This window comes from Anabrus simplex, chromosome 8 (assembly GCF_040414725.1).
Source record: "Anabrus simplex isolate iqAnaSimp1 chromosome 8, ASM4041472v1, whole genome shotgun sequence".
Classification (NCBI taxonomy): domain Eukaryota; kingdom Metazoa; phylum Arthropoda; class Insecta; order Orthoptera; family Tettigoniidae; genus Anabrus; species Anabrus simplex.
In genome coordinates, this window is record NC_090272.1 from 140,444,586 (window position 1) to 140,467,862 (window position 23,277).

Consider the following 23,277-nt stretch of genomic DNA (forward strand, 5'->3'; position numbering starts at 1 on the left):
TACACAGATCTATAGGTTTAGTGGAACAAACTTTTAGTATTCCTCTGAAGAATAGTACAAGTTGTACAGTGAGAGCATTTGAAATTAGAACTAGCCACGCTGTGCTTTCTTGTCAATGCCATAATGGTTCAGTGGAGTTCAATGCATGGGAGGTGCTCGCACATCTGTCCTAGCCTCGAGTGCAAGTCAAGCTTGTTAGTGAGAGAGTGCTATCAAAAGAAATGTTTGTGAATTGTGTTCTGTTCTGTTCTGTTCTGTTCTGTTCTGTTCTGTTCTGTTCTGTTCTGTTCTGTTCTGTTCTGTTCTGTTCTGTTCCGTTCCGTTTAGTGTATTAAATTACAGAGTTTATTGCAACTCAGTAAATATCTGTTAATGATTCATGTGTGTTAAGTCAGTATTCCCTAAAGTCCAAATGTCATTTCAAGAAAGATTCCTGGGTGTTGAAGTTCCAGGTCATACAAAAATCCATACTATATGCATGTCCAACCCTTGACCTGTTTCTCTGCAGGGTCGGGTATGAAGTGAGATGAATCTTCATAGCGAGTTTTTATGACCAAATGCACTTTCTGGTGTCATCCTCATTAGAGGAATTAATGAGATGAAATGAATGACATGATATATGACAATAGAAAGGGAGAGGGTGCCGGCACATAGCCTACTCCTGTGAATAATACCACTTTTAGTATCACTCTTCTTCCATGGGGGCATTTTCTGGACATTGAACGAGTAGGAATGAGGTCACGGATCACAGCAAGCATCCAATCATAAAATAAGTCCACCACATCTTGAACTTCACCCACATGCAACAAATGCCGTGATAAAAGGGACAGGGTATGATTAACAGTCTGCCAGTCAACTTTACGCCACACAGGCATAGAGTTCCTAAGGACAGGTTGATGACATCTCGGAGGATGGGGAGGGGTGAGAATGAAAGTTGCTTTGACGGACTTGTGGTTGGAGTTAAAAATATTTCATCCCACAGAAACAGATGAGGACTCGTTATAAGAAAACAGGTAGTCAAGAAGACTATTTCTGCAGGTGTTTTCCAAGACATGCTGTTTGAAGTTCAGTCCAGTAATATAGTGGTCCAGATACTATTTGTCAAGGTTATTAGAAAGCTGACCTAATCCAGGTGACAGGCAGATTAAAGTCTCCTAATATGATAATGTTATCTTCGGAATGAACGGGTTTAAGCACAGAGGAAAGAAAAGCTTCAGAATAGTTGAGATAAGAACGAGGTGGTCTATAGAAACAAGCAAATAAATATTTTATGTTATGAAATGTAACTTTAACCCAAACAGCTTCACAGTCATTCATCAGGTCAAAGCGTAGGGTCGCATGCCATTTAGATTTGACAGCGATTCAAACACCCCGTCCTCGGGATCCAGTTCTATGATCGGCCCTGAATAAGGAAAACTCTTTAGAGAGTGGGATTTCACTGTCTAACACAAAATCCATCAACCAAGTTTCACTTAAGGCGATAACTTCCATCCTAAATACCTGAAATGATCTACCTGTTCCAGTTTTGTATTCCCAAACTGACCTTCATTTCTCTTTTGTTTCTTCCCTACTGACATCACTTTATTCTTGAAAAGGCTAATTTTCATATCATACTCATTGCACCTATTTTCAAGGTCCAAGATAAAATAAAACTTCATTAAGACATTTCTGCAGGGGACAAGAAAAAATAATGTGTTAAGCAAGACAGCGTACTAGTGAATACACGAATGAAAACTATTCAACAGGCATGTGGAAACACTAGATATCATTTTTTCTGACATGAGTTAAGTTTAGTTTAAGTCGTGTATCCGCGGGAACAGTGACAACTGGATCTACCGTTTCAAAAGATGAGAGGAGAGTATTAAACATTGTGAAAAACATGAGAGAACAAATATGAAAACCTTTTCAGCTGGGGCTTTTAAAATAACAGCAGTGGTTTGAAAGGTGTGAAAAACACCAGATAACCAATGTGAAAACATTTACCCAAGGCTCCATAAAAATATCAATGTATTATTACAGGCCACGCTCTTCCTAAAACAAATGTTAGCAGAAGCCTTATATTTTGGACTAGTGGGCTATTAAACATTATGATATGGTCACACTCTTAGGCAATGAATTAGAGTTTACACTTGAACATGTGCGACTGCAAGAGAATGACTTTGGCTGCCGTTTTGAACTGAACAAAACTTAACCAACCCTAGTGATGGAGTCGAATGTGCAAGTTTCAACATTTGCACCACCTCTGTGGGCTTAAAGATGCAGATGCCAGACCACTTGCTGAAAGATTTTAATTTTGTCATCATTAGTAAGGAATTTTCTGACTTTTTCTTTATCCATATCTAGGCTATCACAAGACAAACATGCACCATGCTAGTCAACTTCACTCAATTATGCTCCTAATCCAGATATAGGCTACCAGGTGACAAATATTCGCTACGCCTCATTTGGGCTCTGCCATTGGTTTTTGCAGTTTCCCTACAGCTGCATAGCCTTTGGTGGTGCTATTTGAGGATCCAACCAGCCTCTGGGCTGATGACCTAACAACAACCCTTTGCTATACCACTCAACACAAAATAAATCTCTAACTTCTGAATAGAATGCTAAATACAAGCACAAAAAAGGCTCCCTGAGTTACTCGGAAATCTCACTGCCAACCGGCAAGCAAAACTTAACATTCTTGAGGCTAACGGCTTGCTTCCCAAAGGTGCAGTTTATCATGTGAAGTTCAGGAATTCATGGCCTTTTCCCGTTATCACACAACTATGGCAAGGGCTCTTGACAGAGTTGGAAATCACGTTCCTTTCACAAGGGATGATAAATAACATTTTCAGAGTAACAATAATAGTTAAATAGTTTTATCATGAATAGAAGAACCAAGTGTGATGACTCATCGAGTTCAAGCCCACCCCGCCAGGCAGCGCTAGAATGTGGTAGGTCCACAGTACCGATCAGCTGGGTTTAAAAAAAAAAAAAAAAAAAAAAAAAAAAGAGAGATTTCAATTAAAATACCATGACAGAGAACAATGGAAAAATATCATACACGGAAATACGAGCTACGACCTTCATCACAAGTTGCGAAAAGCACTAGTCACTCAAGTGTACATATACATAAATAACACACAACTCCCAGCATATTAAAACAAACACCTATGAACTATTTAAAGGTATTACTCTACTTACCAACTCAGTTTGTTGGTGACTGGACTTTCGAAAGCTTGCGTGAAGATTTGGCGGATGTTCGAGATTGTAAATTTCGCCGGATTTCTTTCATTCTGAAGAAAAATCGGCACTTCAGATAATGATAAACAAGTCTGGGGATTATATCCATAATATGTTGAAGACAACAGCCAGCTCCTGAAGGATCAACTGAAATTTTGTCTATAGAATCAATACAATCAAAAAATATTTCGCCCCTCATCGATTTTGAGTTCAGTTTTTCATAAATGACCTTCTCGACCTGGAAAAGAATGTCGCATATACTTTTCGAAGGGCGTGCTAAAAACACTTCACCGAGCTCTATAGCTGCAGTCACTTAAGTGTGGCCAGTATCCAGTATTCGGGAGATAGTGGGTTCGAACCCCACTGTCATTAGCCCTGAAGATGGTTTTCCGTGATTTCCCATTTTCACACCAGGCAAATGTTGGTGCTGTACCTTAATTAAGGCTACGGCCGCTTCCTTCCCAGTCCTAGCCCTTTCCTGTCCCATCGTCGCCATAAGACCTATCTGTGTCGGTGTAACGTTAAGCCAATAGCAAAAACAAAAAAAACCACACACACGTCATTCTTGCTTGAACCATAGTTTGTTATTTCGGAGAGAACTGAAAATGTACTTTGATTATTGTCACGTAGAGAATGGGCACAGGGTGAACACTTAATAAATTTAGAAGATTGATTAACAACGTACCCAGTCAAGGTCTGGAGAAATTGCTGAATGGTATGGACAGAGTCTTGGGTAAGGAGTACAAGATTTTTAAAAAGTCCAAAACAAAAGTAATGGAGTGCAGTCTTACCTAGTCAGGTGATGTAGATAATATTTGATTAGGAAATGAAGCCTTAAGTGAAGTAGTTGAATATTGTTATTTGGGTAGTAAAATAATAACTAATGATGGCAGAAGTAAGGACAAAATAACATGCAGACTAGCACGAGCGAAGGAAGAGCTTTCTTACAAAAAGAAATTTACTCACTTTGAACACGGATATAGGTATTAGAAAGATGATTATTATTATTATTTAGTGTATGTCTAACACATCACATTACATATAAATACAGTAGTAATACATAATATTTACAGTTTGAAGTATTTACAGGTTCAAATTCTTTACAGTCAACACACAAGGGTGAGAGCAGAAAAAAGTCTCTTAGGTTTCCCTATTAGGCAGTGAGAGGACACTGCTCCACAATGTGCCGAACTGTTTGCTTCACAGCACCACAACTGCACGCTGCCGAATTAAGTATTCCCCATTTATGGAGGGAGTCGCCATATCTGCCATGGCCAGTGCGAATCCTGTTGATAGTTGTCCAGGTCTTCCATGGAAGATCAAAACCCTCTGGTTTGTTTTTCAGCCATGGTAGATAGTGATATTCTGATGGAGCACTGGATATCCATACTTGCTTCCAGGTCTGTAGCAGATTAAAATTAGCGTGTGCTAGGTTTCTGGCTGTTCTAACAGGTAGGTGTCTAGATTTTAGCCTGTTAATAAGAGTATCATTCATGTCACCATGGATTGGCAACTGACTGTTTTTAGTTATTTTCTTATAATCTCTTAGGAGAGCATTTTCTCGATGGAGGTGAGGTGGTGGAATATAGGATAGGACCGATAGCCAGAAAATGGGAGTAGGTCTAATTGTACCTGATACCATACGCATAGTGTGATTCAGCTGAGTGTCAATTTGGTGTGACTTCTGTTCAGCCATATCGATGAGCAGTATTATGCAGCAGAGTACATAAGACCAAGAGCTGAAGAACGAAGGGTAGATGGTAATGATCCCCAGGTGGTTCCACACAGCTTCTGTAAGGTGTTGTTTCTTGATCGTAACTTAGCAGCCGTATTCTGAAGATGTTTCTTGAAGGACAGAGTTCTGTCAAGAGTAATCCCTAGATATTGTGGATATCTGTTGTGGGCAAGACAAGTGTTCTCAAACTGAACCTTCAGTTCATGATTGGCCATTTTGTTGCTAAGGTGAAAACATGTAACTTCACATTTGGATTCAGTTGTATTCAGTTCCATTTTTGTTTAAAGGGGCCTAACAGCTAGGTCATTGGCCCCTAATGATACGAGCTGCAACAAAGTGCAAATTAAAATTAAAACTTAAAAATGTATCGACTAGAATCTAAAATGAATGGTGATGAAAAGGTCTTTTCGGCATCAGAAAGCACACTAGAATAATAACCCTAATTTTGATCAACATTAGACTGACCTTTTAATTCTCCATTCGCTGATGCACTCCCGTTTTCAATCTTCTTTTTCTAGTGGTGTCTAGATTCTTTTTCCTGTTGGGAGTTTCACGGGACTTAATCTCACTTGAAAGGTATTTTGGCAAATTAGGGAAAATGTGAGACACTGCTCCTGGACATAATTTCCATCTCACATGAGACATAACCATTTTTTCACCTTTCACTATAAAATTATCTGATTTTACTATCAAATTGTCAGAGAAATGAAGTAGACAAATTCTACTATTACGCGTTAACACAGTATCCTTTCGTGGAATAGCTGTGGCCCATTTTAAAAATTTATTTATATCCTTCGGTGGTGAAAAGAATCTTAATACCATTAACTACTTTACTATAGCCTGACTTACAGCTAGACCCAAACCGTATGGCATGTTGAACTATTAATTTAATCAAGTCACATAACACACGTGGTTAAAGTGCACAACACACAATGAACTGAGTTTAGGAACTGAAAGCAAAGAAAATTCAATTTATTGACTTGAAATATCTCACACAATAATGTCTCCCGCACTTTCCTACACATAACTTCCCGGCACTACTGGAGCACATGTTGGACACCGTTGCTTGCAGTGGCGGGTCCACAAACTACCATGCTATAATGGCTGAGTCATCACACTTGTTATTCTATTCTTCATGGTTTTATATTTAACTATTATTGAATTCACAATTCAATACGGACCAATAATCATGAAATCATTGATTTTCAGAGTGTAAGGAAAAATTTTATTCTATTAAGCAGGAATAGAAAAAATTTGTGACATAAGTGAAGTATTTTTTACATAGATTTAATATGATAAAAATCGGGGCTTCAAATTTACGATGCAGTATGCGGGAAAACATGTTGATGAGGAATGCACTAATGAGGTTTCATTGTATTAGATTGCAGACTTTCAGCAAAGTCTGCTATTAACACTAAGTTGTTGGTATGGTCCAAACTGCTTACTACATTTCCACCGAACTGAATCCCTCCCTACCACTATACCGTTCAATAGATAATCCATGTAAACCATGATCTACAAAATTGAAAGATTACAGCCTTGTCTAACTCCTGTAAAAAAAAATGAAATGGCGTATGGCTTTTAGTGCCGGGAGTGTCCGAGGACAAGTTCGGCTCGCCAGGTGCAGGTCTTTCGATGTGACTCCCGTAGGCGACCTGCGCGTCGTGATGAGGATGAAATGATGATGAAGACAACACGTACATCCAGCCCCTGTGCCAGCGAAATTAACCAATTAAGGTTAAAATTCCCGACCCTGCCGGGAATCGAACCCGGGACCCCTGTGACCAAAGGCCAGCACGCTAACCATTTAGCCATAGAGCCAGACTTCTAACTCCTGTAACAACCTTGAATCGAGAACTCATTCTACCATCAATTTCACTTCAGCCCTATTGTCAGCAAAAGTGTATTTGATTGCTTTTTTATAATCTATGCTTAATCCGAAAAACCCTCGGTACCATTAACATCTTTTCCTGTGGTACAATGTCATGTGCCTTCTTTTGATTTACAAAACATAAGTATTCCTCTCGTAGCATTTTTCAGTTACCTGACGCATACTGAAAATATCTTCCTGACAGCCCCTCTGTGGTCTGAAACCAAAGTGGTTTTCATCCAACTTACAACTATAGATTGCACCCTCCCTTCCAAAATTCCAGTAAACACCTTGCCTGTTATACTCATCAATGAAATACCATGTTAGTTGTTGCAGTCCTTCCTGTTCCCTTGCTTATCGATACGAGCAATTACTGCTTTCATCCAATCATAAGGTACTTCATTAACATACCATTCTTATTACTCTGTGAAGCAATTTCATTCCTGCCTTCCCACTACATTTCACCATTTCAAGTCTAATTTCATCTGTTCCTACTGCTTTATGACTGGAATTTATTTACCATCCTTTCCACTTCCTCAAGTGTAATTTCACTAACATCGTTGTTCTCCTCCCCATGAGCTCAGTTGCTCCCAAGGTCAACAGAAAAATTTCCTTTTAGATTGAGAAGATTATCAAAGTATTCCTTCCACCTGCCCAGTGATTCCCTGAGATTTATTATGAGTTCACCTGATTTACCCAAAAAATATTAATTTCCTTTTTTCCTCCCTTTCTAAGGTTCTTTGTTACTGTCCAGAAAGGTTTTCCTGCTGTTTGACCAAGTCTTTCCTGATTATTACCAAAATCTTCCCACGACTTCTTCTTGGATTCAACAGTTATTTGTTTCACTTTGTTTCTTTTATCTACATATACAGTAGTTCTCTGTCTGCATCAGTCCTTGTTTGTAGCCATTTCTGTTACACCTTTTTTTATGTTTACAGGTTGCCTTCACTTCATCATTCCACCAGGAGGTTCACTTTTTCCCCATCTTTACACTCAGATGTTCCTAGGCTTTCCCTTGCTGTTTCTACTGCTGCATCCCTGTATGTCTCCCATTCCCTTTTTGTATCTTGAACTCACATCAAGATAAAATTATCATGAAAAAAAAAAAAAAAGCAAGTCTTTAGTGTACTGAAGTTTGCAAAGTGTGGCTATAGGTATTCATCATAAAATGGCAAAGCCATATTTAATAAACAGCGCTAATGATTCACAATACAATAAAGTAATAAAAACATAGTCTATATCAGCACAAATCACATTTCTTTGTTAGAACCAGTTTTCAGAAATTAAATTCCATAACATTTACAAATTATTTCTTTAAATGAGGTTACAACATACCTGAAAATAGAACTGGTCAAACATGCAACCGGGAATGAGAATGTGCCTGTGGACAAAGAAAATATGTAACCATGTCCTACCAGTCCTTTTCATAATTTAAATCTATATATTAAAAAAATTGATGAAAACTAAAGCAGTCAGTCTGGCCATTCTATCCGGTCAATTTCCTTCATTTTTTTTTAAACTGAAAGGTATTCTTGCACAGATTTGTCATCAGGTACTATAAACCACTTAACTTCTGCCTTCCTCAAATTATTTGTTTTTTTCTTCAATTTCTTGTCTCTTTTAAAGCAATCATATCTTTGGTTCTAATTGAGGTACGGAGTTCGTTTTGGCCGAAGAACACTCAGTGGATCAAGCTCTTTTATTTCAGCTCTTAACTATTCAAATTGGTTGATTCTGAAGAAAGTTATGAGTACACATTTAATTTGACATCTCATTTCTTCAACATTTTTTCTCATTGAAGCAATCATACCTTTCGTTCTAATTAAGGTACGCAGTTTATTTTGGTCAAAAAAACACTCAGTGGGCCAAGCGCTTTCTTTTGAGGTAATAACTACTTAAATTGGTAGATTCTGAGAAAAGTTATGAGTACATTTGTCTCCTTGACGAAGATCTTTGAAGGACTTTTTAACAGTTTGGCGCGTAGTGTTGTTCCAAGGAACGTTTAATTCAATTTCTTTGTGTGATGTATTTTCAAGTGTTTTGTTACCATAATATTACATTCTATTACCACAGCAGATCTTGTGCTTTATTTCATTAACTCGAAACTTTGCAAATACATCCGTGTGGATAGTAATGAACAACACTATACTTTGTACATTGCGGGCGGAGCCAGCGGAAAACTGCTAGTATAATTTAAAGAAATAATTTGTTGCTGACAATGGAATTCAATTTCCAAATACCGGTTCTAACAAACAAATATGATTTTTGCTGATATAGACATTTTTAATTACTTTATTTTAATTGTGACTATGCAAAATAAAACTTTGAAGATGTGCTAAGCAAAGTAGAAGAGCATATTGAAATTAACCTTAACATATTCAGAATGGAAGATCTGTTGAGGTGGAAAGACCAGCTTTCCTCTGTGTTTAATCCCGAACTCTGCCAGAAATTTAAAACTCGTTTGAAGGTGTGGAAGTGGGAAAACATATCCTTGGAATGATGATTTATTGCATAATGTTGGAGATCCTGTGGGTAGGGTAGACTACATCACCAATGAAGAAATACTCCATCATTCCTGGTAATCATAAGAATTCTTAACTTTTGCAACACACAGAAAAGATCTTCCAAAATGACAAATTCATCTTGCTACAACGGATCATAAAAGGCAACATAGAAGGGAAAGTTGGCAAGTTGGCTTGGTTGTGGATAGAGAAAAGTAGTAGTAGTAGTAGTAGTAGTAGTATACAAGTTTAAAACTGGTTGTGTTATAGCATGCAAGGTTTATCACTGAGGTTGCATCAGTCCTAGATCTAGCTAGATGTCTGTATGCACGTGCCAAGTTTGGCCTATGACAGATGTAGCTATTCTAGACAGATAAGTCGTGAGTGTTCATGTGGTGAGTAATTACTTTTCCTTCATAAGTGACTAGTTTCCTACTGTCTATTATTTGACATCACTCAAAAATGTGAAAATTATTAAGAATTTAAAAGATCTCAGACTGATTCCTCATAAATGCAGTACAAAAGTTATGTGTAGACAAATATCTTAATTAGATAAAAATTAAATAATATAATAAGAGGAAGGAAAGCTGTAGAATTGATGTATCCTCCCAGTTCCATCAGAAAGTTTCTTGTTTGTACAGGGTCAGAGGCTGCCAGATTCTCCTGGAGGAAAGAGAGCTGCTGTGAACTCATTAAACCTCACTCCTCCTGCGCCAGATCCTATTGTTGTGCATCCAGGAGTGGTGGTAGCTATGTTACATCTTGTACCATCTATACAACATCCACAGGAAACACAGGCAAGTGGATCATGTCCTTTTCTAGACTGTTATTTAAAAATTTATCAATATTACTAAGTAATGCAAATGAAGTTCTACTAATTTTATAATTATACTAGCTGATGTACCCGTGCTTCGCTACGGGATTCTCAGAAATACTGTTTTTGTGGTTTTTCTATCTGAAGTCGTCAGAAGGAATGTAGTGATTAAAAGCAATGTTATATAAAATACTCGATGAAATTAATAAACCGCACATTTTCTCACTTTTAACGAACAGTACTACGGTGCCGATCTAACAGTCCAAAGTTCCAATGCTGCAATGACCAGACCGCAGACAGCCATGAACACTTCTCTGCCATTATTCCGTTAAATATGCACAATGCTCATTCCAATCAGTGTCTCAGAGTAGGAATTGAATAGCTCGAACGCTATGATGAACCAGTTTGTTACGTATCAGTAGTATCAGAAATTTATCTAACACCCCAGCTACTTCCCGCTAATTTTCAGACAGGCTGTTATGCTCGGTACGACCGGGTGAGTTGGCTGTGCGGTTAGGGGCGCATAGCTGTGAGCTTGGATCCGGGAGGTAGTGGGATCAAACTCCACTGTTGACAGCCCTGAAGATGGTTTTCTGTGGTCTCCAGTTTTCACACCAGGAAAATGCTGGGGCTGTAACGTAATTAACGTAGGAGCTGCATCCTTCCCACTCCTAGCCCTTTCGTATCCTATCGTTGCCATGAGTCCATCTGTGTCGGCGCGACGTGGAGCAAATTAAAAAAAACGCGGTATACAGTAGTAATCCCATCTATCGGAGATGAATGGCAACAGAGACACAAAGCAAATCACAACAAACAATGGTCAATGTAATGTTATTGTTGATCAATGTTATGAGCTTTCTGTATTGTAGGCCTTCACATTCAGTTTTCGTTCGACTCTGTAATATAAGGCCGTCTTATAAAATTAATTATAGCGTAGACTGTAGTTCCTTATTCCCCGACTTTACACACCAATTTTCATTAAATTCTCTTTAGCCATTTTCTCGCGACGGCGCTGATATGATCTTAGCAACAAAAATCCATATTCATAAATATCTCCGTACAGAGTTCGATAGCTGCAGTCGCTTAAGTGCGGCCAGTATCCAGTAATCGGGAGATAGTGGGTTCGAGCCCCACTGTCGGCAGCCCTGAAGATGGTTTTTCGTGGTTTCCCATTTTCACACCAGACAAATGCTGGGGCTGCGCCTTAATTAAGGCCACGGCCGCTTTCTTCCACTTCCTAGGCCTTTCCTATCCCATCGTTGCCATAAGACATATCTGTGTCGGTGCGACGTAAAGCAAATAACAAAAAAAATAACAAAAAAAAATTATCTCCGTTATCATAGCCGGTACGGTCAAAATGTAAAAGACATAAATGATCGGAAATAATACTATGTAACTTTATTTATATAGTAATTATTGTCAATAAGGCCACTAATAACACAAATATTCTAGAATTAAATTTTGGGCCTTCCCCTAAACTACCATTTCGCTCAACGTGAATAAAGTTATTTATGGCCCAGATTGTAGCGACTTATTCCCCGACTTTGCATACCGATTTTGTTTACGATGGGACAACCAATAAATATTTGAGAATTAAATTTTAGGCCTTCCCCTAAACTACCATTTCTCTTAGCGTGAAAAAGATTATTTATGGCCTAGATTGTAGCGACTTATTCCCGGACTTTACGTACCGATTTTCATTAAATTCTCTTCAGCCGTTTTCTCGTGATGCGTGTACATACATACATACATACAGACAGACAGACAGACAGACAGACAGACAGACAGATAGACAGACAGACAGAAATTACGGATAATTTAAAAAAATGCATTTCCTTGTTACTATGGACATGACTGATACAGAAATACCATCCTTTTTGAATTTTGAGCAATGTACAGACAAAACTCTTATTATATATATATATATAGATTACATTTCAGGCCTTCCCCTAAACTACCATTTCACTCAGTGCGAATAACATTATTGACAGCCTAGATTATAGCGACCTATTCCCCGACTTTGCACAACAATTTTCGTGAAGATACGACCACTAATAAAATAAATATTTGACAATTAAATTTTAGGCCTTCCCCTAAACTACCATTTTTCTCAGCGTGTATAGCCTATATTGTAGCGAATTATTTCCCATCTTTGTCTAGCGATTTTCATTAAGACACGACCACTAATAACATAAATATTTGAGAATTAAATTTCAGGCCTTCCCCTAAACTACCATTTCACTCAGCGTGATTAAAATAATTTATAGCCTAGATTGTAGCGGTTCATCACCCGACTTTACATTCCGATTTTCATTAAATTCTCTTCAGCCGTTTTCTCGTGATGCGTGTACATACATACAGACAGATAGACAGACAGACAGACAGACAGACAGAAATTACGGAAAAGTAAAAAATGCATTTTCTTGTTACTGTGGACATGACCGATACAGAAATACCATTCTTTTCAAATTCCGAGCAATGTACAGACAAAACTCTTATTTTATATATATAGATTTATACATTATACATATTAAGAATATACTGTATAACAAACCAAACCCCATGGCACAACAGCCTTGAAGGGCCATGGCCTACCAAGAGACCGCTGCTCAGATTATGAGGTGTCGTGTGATTGGCACGACGAATCCTGTCAGCCATTATTCTTGGCTTTCTACACCGGGTCCACCGTCTCATCATCAGATTGCTCTTCAATTGTAATCATGTAGGCTGAGTGACCTCCAACTAGCCCTCAGATCTAGGTAAAAGTCCCCTGACCTGGCTGGGAGTTGAACCCGGGGCCTCCGGGTAAGCTTTCCTCTTGATTATTTCTGTTTCTAGATCAAATTTGCTACCTTATTTGTAATGTTTAGGCGATTACTCTCTCTCTTGAAAACGTGGTCTTTTCCTACTGGTCAATAACAATCATGTTATAATTAAATATGTTCAATAACGGACCATTTATATTGGTATTATAAATTTATTTATTCGGGACAAATATTTCAGGTTCCCTATGGGAATCAAGATCTATACCATCTGATGGCCAGGCAGGCATCAATTTTTGGTAATGAGATAAAGTCTCTCATAGTGCATTGGCACTGCTGGTGGCTCCAAGTAGCCTACTCAGTGGCCTCCACGGTATGCACTGACCCTGCGTCTTGGTGGGTGTGCTATTTACCAACTGATGAGCCCACCTTAGCACACTGGGACAAAATGCTGGCAACCAGAAATGAGTTAGCTGGAAAATTCATAATGTCCAATTTCAGACCATTTATATTGGTATTATTAGGGTGTGTCGAGTACAGTACATGCCAAAGAGATCTTAAGTACAGAACAAGATTGCCATCCATATACCAGTGGGAACCTAACTCACAGTGTTCGATTTTCATGTCTGAGCTGCTGTGGCCTAGCCATTTCTGCTCTCTTGGCTGGGATATGAGCTACAGATCAGGCACTGCTTCCAGTGTGAACCATTCAAATTATATACACGGTTAAGCTTTCACAACCATATTCACTTGTGAAGGAAACATGATCTAATTAGGGAATATAAGAAAATAGCTACAGACACTTATCTACGTATCCATGATGATATTGCAGACACTGAAATTGACAGGCCTTGTTATAGACTACCTCCAGCCAGGGCAGCTAAGAACCTGGAAGACTAACTTTTATATTAATCTGGCTTGAAAGTAGGCATGGATTAATAGCTCTCCATCACAGCTGCATAGTTTTCTCAGAGACAGTGTTAAACCTGATAATCACCGGGCGAGTTGGCCGTGCGCGTAGAGGCGTGCGGCTGTGAGCTTGCATCCGGGAGATAGGGGGTTCAAATCCCACTGTCGGCAGCCCTGAAGATGGTTTTCCGTGGTTTCCCATTTTCACACCAGGCAAATGCTGGGCCTGTACCTTAATTAAGGCCACGGCCGCTTCCTTCCAACTCCTAGGCCTATCCTATCCCATCGTCGCCATAAGACTTATCTGTGTCGGTGCGACGTAAAGCCCCTAGCAAAAAAAACCTGATAATCTGAGTTTACCTCTCAGTATGTAGTTGATTCTGAACAGCATCAGAACAGTTCGTGGTGGATGTGCTTCGCCTTTGTACGAGTGGAGGGGAGAATCTTGAATCCAACATGCAAGTGCAGATGTTCTAAACAAACATATTGTTGAGGAATGTCTCTTATCTACCTACCCTAGAAATGTTCTGGAATTCTTTGATGTTACATCAGAGGTTCTACATTCATTTATAATTGATTTTGGCCAGCTATGGACCACGTAAATAACTCTTCACGACTTTGGTTTTCTTTGGCACCAGTATTCCTTCATTCTCTTACTTACAGCTTCTTTCTTTTCAGCCGTCCAGTGTTGTTTTTTCTTGGCCACTGGAGGTGCTACAATTTATAATTATAAGTAGTTTAGATATTAATTTGTAACTTGCTTTTAGTTCATTTAGTTTTCATTTTGTTGTTTGTTAGTAACATTTTTAATACCATATGCTAAACAAATGAATAAATGTTTTAGGCTGTGTCAAGATGTGGCCGCAAGTTCTTTTAACGTGAATATGTCGTTTTAGTGAAGAGAGTTCAAATAAAAATCATAGTTTCAGTCAACTGTGTATAATTTCAGTATCACAATATTAATTTTATTCCATTTTTAACACATAATTATTACAATAAATGTCCAATTCCATAGCTAAATGGTTAGCGTGCTGGCCTTTGGTCCAGAGGGTCCCGGGTTCGATTCCCGGCCGGGTCTGTGATTGTGACCTTAATTGGTTAATTCCAATGGCTCAGGGGCTGGGTGTGTGTAGTGTTTTCAGCATTAGAAATCATCCTAGGTAGGGCCCTCATCTTCACAGATATGCAGGTCGCCTAATATAGGTCATCTACGAGAAAAAGACCCGCACTAGGCCTCTCTGGAGGCCATACGCCATTATTATTATTATTATTATTATTATTATTATTATTATTATTATTATTATTATTATTATTATTATTATTATTACAATAAATGAATGAAATACAGTAGTTTTAATGTTGTTCCTGGAACAAAGTCACCGACATGAGGATGGGTGGCATCTTTGTGCTTACATTTCTCCCTCTCCCTGTAGAGTCTGTTTCACTTTGCACTGGTACAGGACACCTTATTGAAATTACTACAAGCTGCTCTTTCTTCTAATTATCATATTTAAAAATTTTGCTTGTATAAATTTGCCATGTGCCTCAACGCTGTCAAATCTTTCCACTAATTGTTGTAAGGTCTCTCAGTTATAGTGGAACTATGTTATAACTCTCAAAACATGTTTCATACAGTTAATTATATTCTGCCTAAAATGACTTTTATTTCACTTAAATGGGCTAATGCATATATTCACTAGTCCATTGACATAGATGTTAGGCCACTTTAAACAGTAACAATCATCATCATCATTATCATGTTCGCTGCACTCTCTCCAAATAGAAGTCTTCTTCTTCTTCTTCTTCTTCTTCTTCTTCTTCTTCTTCTTCTTCTTCTTCTTCTTCTTCTTCTTCTTCTTCTTCTTCTTCTTCTTCGTCTTCTTCTTCTTCTTCTTCTTCTTCTTCTTCTTCTTCTTCTTCTTCTTCTTCGTTTTTCCTCATGACTGAGGGTCATAACTATCATAATATTCAGCCATCTAGCCGATGAACCATACTTTGCCATTCTTCCCTATCTATAGCTTTCAATGTGGTTGCTCTGAGAGAACTCTGAAGGGGGCCGTTCATCATGTCAATCCATCGCGTTGGTACTCGTCCTTGTTGTCTGGTTCCTGGCCTTTGCCCTCAACAATCAGCTTTTGAAGACTACCATCTCGGCGCATTATATGTCCAAAGTAGCGTACGATCCGCTGAGAGACCTTACACGATAAACTAACTTTTATCTGAAATTGGTTCAGGATTGATGTGTTCATGCGATGAGCTGTCCAAGGAATCCTTAACATTTTCCTCCAGCACCACATTTCAAAGCTTTCTATCCGTTCACGATCACGTTTGAGGATGGTCCACGTCTCTGCGCCATACAAGAAGACTGAGAAGACTAGAGATTCAACGAGCTTCTTTTTTGTCTTAATGGTGATGTTATCTTTCCAGATCTTCCGCAGACGGATCATTGCTACCATTGCTATTTCAATTCTGCGCTTTATTTCATCTTTGGAACCACAAGAATTGGATAGTAAGGAGCCTAGGTATACATACTGATGTACAACTTCACACCCTCCAATCTGTTTGATATGTGGACTGTTGTTGTTCTTACGATCAACAATCATGACTTTGGTTTTCTGTCGATTTAGGCATAATCCAATTTCTAGGCTTGCTTCCTCTACTCTCTTGATCAGCTCTGTCAACTCCTCTTCAGATGATGCTATCAAGGTGGTGTCATCAGCAAATCTCAAGTTGTTGATCTTGCATCCCCTAATGGAAAATCCTTTGTCCCAGCCATCTAATGCGTATTGCATATTCACCATAGAGATTGAAAAGTAACGGTGACAGGATACATCCCTGACGAACTCCAGCCCTCGTACGGAACTGCTGAGACTGTTTGTTTTGAATCTTCACAGTGGCTATATTTTCCTTATACAAGAACTTGAGATCAATCAAATGGAGTGGCAAACCCATGTCATCCAAAATTTTCCAAAGATGGTTCCATTTGATAGTATCGAAGGCCTTTTGGTAGTCAATAAAGCACACGTATACTGGAACATTGAATTCTCTAGCCTTTTCTATGATTTGTCTTAGGCTTAAATCTGTTCTCGAGTGCCTTTTCCTTTCATCAATCCAGTCTGGACTTCAGGAATTTGATACTCTAGGAATGCCCGGAGTCTCTTGTGCAAGATATGAAGCATAACTTTACTGGCATGTGAAATCAAAGCAATTAAGCAATATTTTCCACATTTTTTCCTCAATCCCTTCTTGTGTATTGGGACAAAGATTGACTGTACCCATTCCTCGGGCCATCTTCTAGAATTCCATATTGCTTGGCAGATTTTCAACAGCATTTCAATTCCAGCATTGCCTGTAACTTTCAAGACTTCTGCACTTATTCCATCAGGTCCACACGCCTTTCCAGTTCTCAGCATTTTCAAAGCCATTTCTACTTCATCTCAGAGGATGTCAGGTTCAGGATCTGACTGTTTGTCTATCTTCACTTGGTCTTGTGCATTACATTGTTCACTGTACAGATCCTGGCAGTACAGTCTCCATGTTTCCAGAACATTCTCTATATCCACATCATCACCCTCTGAGTTCTGTACATTCCAGGAATATGGCTTGAATTCTCGAGTGATTATTCTAATTTTGTTAAAAATATCCTTGCTGTGGTTTTGATTTGCATGGTCTTCAATCTCAAAACAAATGTTACTAAGGAAATTATTCTTATCTGTTCTACAAGAAGACTGAATCTTTCTATCAAAATCAGATATTTGCTCTCTTTTTTCTTTAGTGTTAATGCCAGATTTTTTAAGGCACCTTCTTTCTTCTACAAGCTGAAGGGTCAAGTCAGGGATCCACTGTTGCCTTCTAGTATTTGGTACTCAAGATTCTTTCAAAGAGGACTCTATCCTGTTTTTTAGTCACATTCCACAGCCCTTCTGCAGTTGTTACTGGATCCTGTAATGTGGAGGCTTTTCACGCCAATGATTCCTTGAATGACGACGACTACTTGTGGCATCCTGTGTGATCTTTTAACTGGTGTTTGAAGTTTTATTTTTATTTCTGTTCTAAGAAGTTGATGATCACTGCCACATACTGCACCTGGACGGGTTTTGGTGTCCTTTACAGAAGACCTCCATCTTGAACTGATCAAGATGTAGTCAATCTGATTTTTATATTGACCATCAGGCGAAGTCCATGTGTACATGTGCCGTGTGTGATGCTTGAAGACTGTATTAGTTATTGTGAACCTGTTTTGAATTGCAAACTCAAGAAGCCTGTTCCCCCATTCATTTCTTTCTCCAATTCCATATCTTCCTATCAATGTTCTGACATACTCATCATGTTGTGTTGAACCAATTTTGGCATTGAAGTCTCCCATAACAATAGTTAGTTCTCTGCTTGGAAAAGCTGAAACAGTAGCATCAAGATCTTGATAGAAGCGGTCGATTATTTCATCAGACGCATCCGCTGTTGGGGCATAAACCTGAATGATGTTGATTGAAAGTGGCTTGCATTTGAGACTTAGTGTTATAATGCGATCATTAACAGGTTTATATCCTTTCACTAGGCCATTCAGTTTGTCACTGATCACAATTGCAACCCCGTTACTGCTTTTTTCTTCATTTCCAGAAAAGTAGACCCAATGATTACCACTTCTAAAATGGCCATTGTTTTTCCAGTGAGTTTCACTTAGCCCAGCCACTCCTATATTATACCTTTCCAGCTCTTGTATTATCAGGAGAAGTTGTCCTGAAGCTAAAAGTCCTCTCACATTCCAAGTAGCCACATTCTGCTTTGTTCTTCCAGTCGCAAATTTCGCATGTGCAGCCTGGTTGCCTACATGCACATGCCCAGTAGCACATTTCACACTTTGCAGCCTGGAACCGCAAAAGCGCCGGTTGTCAGCCGGGTCGCATGACGAATTAGATCCATTTAAAGCAGGTATCATGATAGTGTTCATGGGAATAATCGTGTAGTGAGGTCCCTCTCTCTTCCACACCACAGTACCACAACTGAAAAACCAGTCATTCTGCTGACGCTTGAGGCTCCCCGCTTTTGACCCATCTCAAGTATAAATTGCTCTGTGCAACAAGTCTATATTGATGGCCCGACATCAGGTCCAAATAGACTAGCCACCCATAATTGAATGCTCAAGAACTGCTTTGATCCTCCTCATGACCGTGAATATTTTCAAGAATCATTGTGATTGGTGGACATGTAAGCTCTTATCCTATGCATCTTGACTGTACTATGCACAGTTTATATCTTATAAGTTTTAAAACTTCCTTGTTTTTGTCTCCCTCAACCTTTTCAAACTAGCATCCCGATTTATAACATGTACTCTTCTTCTTCATCATCATCATCATCATCATCATCTCCACTCCAGCAGGCCAGGTGTGGGAATGAACAATCCTAATATTACAGGGTTTTTCCTATCGCTGAAAGCATTCCCCCTTTTTCCTGTTCTGCTAACTTGCTTTGACTAGCACAGTCGAGGGTTTTTCTGTTAAGATGAATCCCTTAGCCTTTAGTAGTCCCTTTTTTTGATTTACAAGGCAGCACATTGAGAATGGAATGCCTCATGCATTGTTCTGAAGGCCCCCTCCACCAAAGCTGCCATTAAGGGGACATATTTATGACAGTAAATACTAATATGGCTATAGACATAGGTTATAGGATCTTTAGTTGCCAAATAAAAGAAAAGTAGTAGTTCATATGTTGCTAGGCACTATGTTCATTTACTGATATGCCAGCTGCAGCCATTTCTGCACTAGTGTAGTAGATAGGTAATTTTGTTTTAGAATAGCTCCAGTATTACGAAGTCCTCTTGAAATATAGATTTGTAAAACCTTGCATTTGCCATAAAAAGACTTTTTTTTAAATGTTTGGTACCCCTTGTTGTTTGAATCAATTAAAATAATAATGTACCATGGCACCATAAACCCGGGTTACTTTGTGACTGGATGGGTTACTTGTGACAGGTGTGTGCCAAATACACTGACTGACAGTGACAATGCAACAACAAGGAGGAGTGGTTCGAAAGGGATGAAAGTTGGGGAAAAAACAGAGACGGCACGGATGAATAATTGATGTTTATTTCAAACCGATATGCAGGTTACACAATGCGCACGGCATCGACTCAGTAGGATGTAGGACCACCGCGAGCGGCGATGCACGCAGAAACACGTCGAGGTACAGAGTCAATAAGAGTGTGGATGGTGTCCTGAGGGATGGTTCTCCATTCTCTGTCAACCATTTGCCACAGTTGGTCGTCCGTACGAGGCTGGGGCAGAGTTTGCAAACGGCGTCCAATGAGATCCCACACGTGTTCGATTGGTGAGAGATCCGGAGAGTACGCTGGCCACGGAAGCATCTGTACACCTCGTAGAGCCTGTTGGGAGATGCGAGCAGTGTGTGGGCGGGCATTATCCTGCTGAAACAGAGCATTGGGCAGCCCCTGAAGGTACGGGAGTGCCACCGGCCGCAGCACATGCTGCACGTAGCGGTGGGCATTTAACGTGCCTTGAATACGCACTAGAGGTGACGTGGAATCATACGCAATAGCGCCCCAAACCATGATGCCGCGTTGTCTAGCGGTAGGGCGGTCCACAGTTACTGCCGGATTTGACCGTTCTCCACGCCGACGCCACACTCGTCTGCGGTGACTGTCACTGACAGAACAGAAGCGTGACTCATCGGAGAACACGACGTTCCGCCATTCCCTCATCCAAGTCGCTCTAGCCCGGCACCATGCCAGGCGTGCACGTCTATGCTGTGGAGTCAATGGTAGTCTTCTGAGCGGACGGCGGGAGTGCAGGCCTCCTTCAACCAATCGACGGGAAATTGTTCTGGTCGATATTGGAACAGCCAGGGTGTCTTGCACATGCTGAAGAATGGCGGTTGACGTGGCGTGCGGGGCTGCCACCGCTTGGCGGCGGATGCGCCGATCCTCGCGTGCTGACGTCACTCGGGCTGCGCCTGGACCCCTCGCACGTGCCACATGTCCCTGCGCCAACCATCTTCGCCACAGGCGCTGCACCGTGGACACATCCCTATGGGTATCGGCTGCGATTTGACGAAGCGACCAACCTGCCCTTCTCAGCCCGATCACCATACCCCTCGTAAAGTCGTCTGTCTGCTGGAAATGCCTCCGTTGACGGCGGCCTGGCATTCTTAGCTATACACGTGTCCTATGGCACATGACACCACGTTCTACAATGACTGTCGGCTGAGAAATCACGGTACGAAGTGGGCCATTCGCCAACGCCGTGTCCCATTTATCGTTCGCTACGTGCGCAGCACAGCGGCGCATTTCACATCATGAGCATACCTCAGTGACGTCAGTCTACCCTGCAATTGGCATAAAGTTCTGACCACTCCTTCTTGGTGTTGCATTTGCTCTGTCAGTCAGTGTATTTATTTCATATTTTGCAGGATATACATCGATCTTCTGACAAGGAACAGCATGTGTTTTCACTCCTCAATAATGCTGCTACCTGTTTGTATAATGATAACTTTGTAAGTGTTGGATTGTTGGCGACAGGGAGCCTCTTGGTGTATTGTACTGAGCACGTGGTTTTGTGAATACCAGGAAATTTTTGTCAGCAACACAAAACCTTAATGAGGTACACACATCAAAGTTAGTGGAAATCTTAATTTCATGTTTCATGATAAACATCCACAATTCTCACGTCACTTTGAGCTTTCTTTCAGTTAGTTATGTTAAAATAAAATAAAGACAAGAAGTTTAAGGGGTAACTTTTGTGACAACAATGGCTCTGTCACAAAGTAACTTCAGTGTTCTAAAATTGCCTTTTTTAGTAATCTGGAGTCAGAAAACGATGTTCCACTATACTAAAGCAAGAATGTCGTCTCTTGTTATGATCTAATTGAGAGCTAGTTGAAAATGGTCTGAATAATCCATGTTCTTGATTCAAGAAATGTGGTATTTGCCTTCTGAACCAGGAAAAAGTGCTGAAGCATCTGTACATTAGGGCAATGGATGTAGAAGGTGATGCTGTGAAATAAGCTGTAAGTAAGTTTTATTGTGCACCTGAGTCACAAAAGAGGTGAGGTAACAACTAATGGCTGAAGAAGGGGAGATGCAAAGATATGCTGCCTGGAAAAGGTATGACAGCTTCACATTTCAACACTGCAGCTGAGATTCCTTGCTGTAGTGGCACCAAAGGGAGCTGTCACTCAAAGAACAAGTCTGATGCAAATTTTTTAGAAATATAAAATATAGTAATTTTGTGAAAGAATATGAAGTGCAAGCACTAAATATGCAATCTGTATGTCTAGGTAGGTTGTAGGTATTGTTGAAGATAGAACTAACAGTGAACCATGTATGGCAGGTCGCCTTGACATTGCAGATGTATACTTCTGAAGTTCTGAAGTCATTGGTTCGTTCTGAGCGCAACCAGCAGGTGATGTGTGATGCAGGTCTTCCAGGCCAGCTGTTAGCCTGTGGTCGTGTTGCATTGGAAGAGGAGACACATCCTCTTCATCCTCCATTACAGTACATGCTGGAAAGACTTACAGCTCAGACTTTAGAGCCTAGAGATCTTAGGTAAGTTATAAGAGCTGTATCATGTAAAAAGAAGGAAAAAATAATAGGTAGATATGCATTAGTTAATAGAAACACCCAGATTAATCCAATAGTTGATGTCATTTCTTTGTAGTGAAAGTATTGTGGCACTTGACCATTTATGGGTGAATGGTGATGGGTTTATTATCCATATCATAAACATGCATGTATTAGAATCATCCCCACCGAGCGAATTGTCCGTGCAGTTAGGGACACGCAGCTGTGAGCTTGTATTCTGGTTATAGGGGATTTGAACCCCACTATCAGCAACCTCTCACAGGTTGGATGTCCACTGTACCTGCTTGCCTCTCAACTTTCTGACAGTGGGTGCGGTTCTGAGGGCACGGTCTCCTGGAAAAAGTGTCTGCCTGATAGTATTTCCATTGTTCCTGCGTGTCACATTGAGAATTCATACTGACACGAGCGCCCTGGTCAAGTAAGGTCCGCATTCTGTAATTGTCAGTTGGGTTCCACAACTCCTTTCCCCTGATGGGTGGCTGTCTCTCAGATGGCCATACTCGCTGCATTTCCAGTAGATAACTCCTCTGGAACTTCAGCATCCCCAGTAGCAGGCGTTGCTCCGTGATGTCTAGCGGATCTCCAGATTCTCTGCTCTCATGACGGCTTGTACCCACTGTCAGCAGTTCATCCTCTGGTGGCCACAGTTGCTGCATTGCCAGCAGATGATTTTGTTTTGTAGCTTCATCATCCCATAGGTGGCAAGCGACTCTCCTGTGGTGACGACAGACCTTTGAGCGCTCTTCCTCCCTGACGGCTTGTACCCTTGCCAATGACGGGAAAGAACAGTCATCTTCGCCACTTTCAACCTCAGGGCTATAATGAGGGCATGCACAATTTGAGATATGGCCTTGACCTGTTTCTCCACTACTTC

General features: G+C 40.2%; 1 protein-coding gene across 1 annotated transcript in view; it reads left to right on the plus strand.

Annotated features, from left to right (window-relative positions):
* bchs (WD repeat and FYVE domain containing 3 bchs) overlaps window positions 1-23,277 on the plus strand; it is a 478,767-nt gene that overhangs the window by 106,599 nt on the left and 348,891 nt on the right. Inside the window, exons 16-17 of the mRNA XM_067152491.2 lie at window positions 9,967-10,122; window positions 22,153-22,367. Of these exons, the coding sequence (XP_067008592.2) occupies window positions 9,967-10,122; window positions 22,153-22,367 (371 nt within the window). The remainder of the gene's footprint in view (window positions 1-9,966; window positions 10,123-22,152; window positions 22,368-23,277) is intronic.